This window comes from Desarmillaria tabescens (genome assembly GCF_030435595.1).
Source record: "Desarmillaria tabescens strain CCBAS 213 chromosome Unknown EV420scaffold_23, whole genome shotgun sequence".
NCBI lineage: Eukaryota > Fungi > Basidiomycota > Agaricomycetes > Agaricales > Physalacriaceae > Desarmillaria > Desarmillaria tabescens.
Genome location: NW_026848322.1, coordinates 38,728 through 43,388, shown reverse-complemented (window position 1 = coordinate 43,388; position 4,661 = coordinate 38,728). Strand labels below are relative to the sequence as shown.

At 49.5% G+C, this 4,661-nt stretch overlaps 1 protein-coding gene across 1 annotated transcript; it reads left to right on the top strand.

Moving 5' to 3' along the window:
• Positions 1-3,197: 3,197 nt before the first annotated feature.
• Positions 3,198-4,339, top strand: EV420DRAFT_1480882 (uncharacterized protein; the record flags this gene model as incomplete). Its single annotated transcript, XM_060469714.1, has 7 exons — positions 3,198-3,234; positions 3,286-3,376; positions 3,428-3,474; positions 3,539-3,666; positions 3,726-3,789; positions 3,844-3,966; positions 4,152-4,339. 7 exons carry the CDS (start codon positions 3,198-3,200, stop codon positions 4,337-4,339), a joined length of 678 nt encoding a protein of 225 aa, XP_060329321.1.
• Positions 4,340-4,661: the final 322 nt, after the last annotated feature.

Below are 4,661 nucleotides of genomic sequence, written 5' to 3'. Positions count from 1 at the left end.
CCTTATCCCTGCGCTAGTTGGTATACGTCGCGTAGGATATGAATGAAGATGAAGAAAAGCGTGCCATTTTTTCCCCGAGTTCTCCGGAAATGAGCATCAAGACCAGCTGGTACATTTTATCATACTTGTCACTCAATACCAAGGCAAATGGTCATGACCAGAAAGCCCACCGAGCGCTATCCCATGTTATTATCATATTCCCAGGTTTCCAACATCACCCTGCACTCTGATGAAGCACTCGTTAATGCGTGCGCGTATGCTGGGTTCGATTCCCAGCCAGAGAATAGAGAATGTGGACCCAGGTTTTTCTCCTTGCGCATGCCAATGCTGATGAGTCCGACAATCGTTTCTCGCCCGCTTGTAAAGTGGAGAAATGGCATTGTGTAGGTTAGAAGGCTTCACTGAGTGAGTATCGAGCCTCTGCGCCCGAACCTTCGGCCAAGAGGTAGGCACAGGTAACATTGGCTTGAGTCCCACACTGCTTGAAGAGGCGTGCATTAAGCATTTCCTCAGTGTTGGATTTCGTTCCTCAAAACAAAAAACAAAAAAATGCAGGCTTCACTGATAGGTAATTCGCAGGGTAGGCGTAAACTATCATGATTCCCTACCCCTCTTTGGTAAGCATCTTCCCGCGCAGCATCATATAATGAGAACGCAATGGTGCGCGAGAGCCCACCCCTGATAGCAAAGAAAGGTTAGCGAGTCACCAAAGAGATCCAGAGACGAAGCGTACGGACCCAAGTATGTCTCCATTCCATTTTGTTCCTCAACGCGAACTTCCATTCCCAACCCTCTACGTGCACACTATTCGACGGCATTGAACCAGGGACTCAGAGGGAAAGTCACACTTTGGGCCTTGGTAGTAGCTAGCGGTCGCTCATTAGTCTCTTCTCCGGACTGCTAAGTCAGATGCACGTACCCAGACGGAGCGCCCTACGTCATGATCTCGACATTCTGTTCAGTGTTCACCTAGCAGGGCGAGGTTGATCTGGACAGTCACACGTCTTCCAGAGGGATATAGACTGGTGCAGAGATCGTACGGCGCGATCCTGATGAACGGCAGCTCGCTAGAAACGCAGAGATGGGAATGACTGGCTCCTCTCCAACGTCCTGGAAATCACGCTATGGACAAGGTCGGTAGCAGCACTTGAACACATGTCATTGAGAGCGAGTGGCGGTCTTCGACATTCGGAGAAGCGGGTTACGATTGCGTATGTTATGTTCGTCCAACCGCGAACTGGATTCAAGACATCCAACTGCAACGCCGGGTCTCACCATCAAAGCATACACAACACTCTGGCGCATTTTACAGGCTATTATTCGTGAGTCCTAGTCATCTCCCATCTAGCGAGCGAGCGACTAGCAGCTGTAAATTGCAACGTCGCCTCCAGCAAAACCAACTTGGCACCAAGAAGACGGTCCCGTTCGGTTCAACATGCGAATACGCGACGTTAATGGGGAAGGTGGATTATTGAAGGCGATACTATCTTCACGATAGGAGGGTCGTGTGAACAGCACAGAGGAATCCCAAAGACGTGTTGGTGTCAACGGGTGGTTGAACGACGCGAGTGAAAAAGACGCAACTGCCATTTCGGGAACTCACCTTCCTCAACATGATTGACGTCATTGTGCATCACTCTCCCTCGCTTTCTCCCAACCCTACCATGCTGAAACCACCACTCATGCGGACTGGCTACTACATAGATCATCCATAGCGGCTGTTTTCACCGGGGGCTGCATCATCCAGCAGGGCCCGATAGCAGAACAACGCTTGTACGTGTCTTTAACTCGACAAGTGAAGAGAACACTAGTGTGGGTGCTAGCCCGACTGGTTTTAGTACAATTCTAAGATTTCTGGCACTTACTATGTACCTCACCGATGTAGATGAACGAGCAAGGCCGTCGAGCTCAAATCGAGACTCTGATAATAATGGGATTGCACTTTGGAGATAGGGATGCTTGTTTCGGTTTGGTGGCTCCTTGTGCACTAGTCTTGTCGAGGTCAGTCCCCTTCATATCTCTGGTGAGCTTATTCTGACTTTTATCCGGTATTAGCATACTGAAGAGAGTTATGATGGCCCCAACGCTGCACCTTCGAGGAAGCAACGTACACCGCAATCCCTGTTTGTTCTCGGTACGGTACCGCAGCTGAATGAAACAACCTGATTTAGACGATTAGCCTTCTTTATCCGTGCCTCTCTCTCTCTTTCCTGGTCACGCTGTCAGCTCAAGCTCGAGATCCATAGATTCAGAGACAACTGAGTCTGGGAATGAACGCTAGCAGACATCACCAACACAGCAAAGTCCTATATGTCTGGATTCACATCGGCATTCGGTACTGATGCGAGAGAGGGGTTCGACCCCCTATCAGAAAATTATACGTACGCGTGTGGGAAATTTTGCTTGTCTCTCAACACGCGCGGGGGGTAATAGGTCGATGTCGGTTCTAGCCCCAGTAGGGGGAAGGCTGAGCATTCCCTGTCCAGTGTCCAAGGTAAGCCCAAACGGAAGCACGGCCGTCACGATTTGCAATAACACGGTTCGATGGCTTGACATCCCAATTCTATTTCGACCCCCCGGGGCCAGATATATCTTTCTCCTGGCTATGAGGCGGTCAGACCTTTCTGTGGTTTTGACATAGAATCGCCAAATAGTCAGAGTTCCATGGGATTTCTCCCACGAGTGGCGAGATATTTGCTACTTATGACGACCGCCTCGGGATCTGAGACCTCAGAAAGGCGCTGACCGCTAACTTAGACTGTGATTACTGCCTTTTATGTCTGAGCAGCAGTTATGTGCAGTAATAAAAGGCCCGATTGCCTTCCCTCGTCTCCGTATACAAACTTCCCTCAGCCCAACCTACTTCAAGATGTTATCCTCCACTTCGCATTGGCCGCTGCTACCGCTCTTTCACACCCCACGAGCCTTGTGGCCACAGCGCATGGCAAGCTTGCCAGTGGACCCGGCTGTTCCTTATTGGGACCTTGTGCCAATGCCAAAACCAGCACCACAGAACGACAGTCCGGTGGTGGTGTGATCTGTTCCGAAAACCGCTGCTCTCACTTTGGTATGTATATAAACGAGTCTTCGCACCATACATTGACGCTGCGTAGGACGACATCTATTTGTACGCCGTTCACACCTGACTTATTCGAAGCATCACTCACGGCTTCGGGTCTCCAGGCAGAACATCGTCAATGCAAGCGGCAAAAGGCACCAAGGGGGACGTTCCTCGTTAGTCTGTACCATCTCATACCAGATCTAACTCACGCCCGAACCGTCCAGATTGGACCAACTGTAAATGTTGTGAGGGTAGTGGATGTATATACGGAGACGCGGAGGTAGCAGCGATCTGGAAGGGTCATCAGGTCGCTTCGTGAGTATCTACTCCCCGGTGAATGGCGAATTTGGTTGACTTTGTATACAGGTATACACGATCGCATAAAGATCTGGTTACGCTGCCCTCTGACCAAGGTATGTTAGCTTAGCTCAATAGCATGAGATTTCTGATTTTGGGATGTCGATAGTGTTCACATAGTACGTTCCTCGCCAATCGATAATGGATTTGCCAACTCAGACTTTGCAGCGACCCTGGAGAAAATCCTCGGAGTCAAAATCGCGTTTATGCGACCTCCACTCAGCAGTTCCAACGATAACGTCTTGCAAGTAATCAGAGTGTGATTTCTCCTTTTCTCTCCCTCTCAGTTTCTCGTATCGTTCTGGAGACTCTGCGATCCACCGTGGCTAAGCGGCCTAACACGATCTTGACTCTGAACCATGAGACTGTTGGTGAGTAGTTGCCAGCCTCACTTCTTACTTTACATCTAACTGTGGTTCACCTAGAAACTACTAGCACCGCCGTTCTCCCGCATGCTTTCGAGGTCTTACAAGGCGCAGGCTACAATCTCGTGATTATTGCTGAGTATCTTGGCTTGCCGCGTTGGAACGCTTGGTGCTATGAAAGATGTGCGTGTTTGGTTCAGTTTTTTTTTGAGGGTTGGGTGCTAATTGCTGGGGCGGTTGTAGGCTTCGTGGACGTGTTAATCCGCCATTGTGTGGTGCAGACGAACTATCTCACTACACGGATTTGGACATCCGTATTTTTTATTTTAGCACCCACTACTTTGTAAATACCATCACGATTTCAATAGCGAGTTGTCTTCTCCAAGTACCATCATGCATTGGGAAGATCGCAAGCCGTTATCGCATTTCATTGCATATTCCGCCTCAAACCCACCTTCAAGCCAAGGAGAAGATAGCAGAATTGCCTTGCCTCTATCATCTCTCCATACCTCTCCAGTCATTCCAAATCGTGATGCGGCTCTACGCCAATCGTTAACCAGGGGAATGTATATCAAGCCAGGCAGCGTGTTTGGACAGGGAATAATACTGCGTGCTGACTTACAGATGAGTACCGTCCGTCAATCCCATTATGTAGTCTCTAGTAGGTTTGCGGATAGTATATCTACACAGCCGGGTTCGATTCCCAGTCAGAGCTCATCCCATGTCGATACAGGTTTTTACTCCTACGGTCACAGGTATACGAATCTTGCCCTCCCGCGCGCGGGAGACAACCCGTAACCTCGAAACGGAAAGCAAAAAAATTACCGAGAAAGGATACTGAATTTTCTGACGGGGAGTCGAACCCTCTCACGCAACAC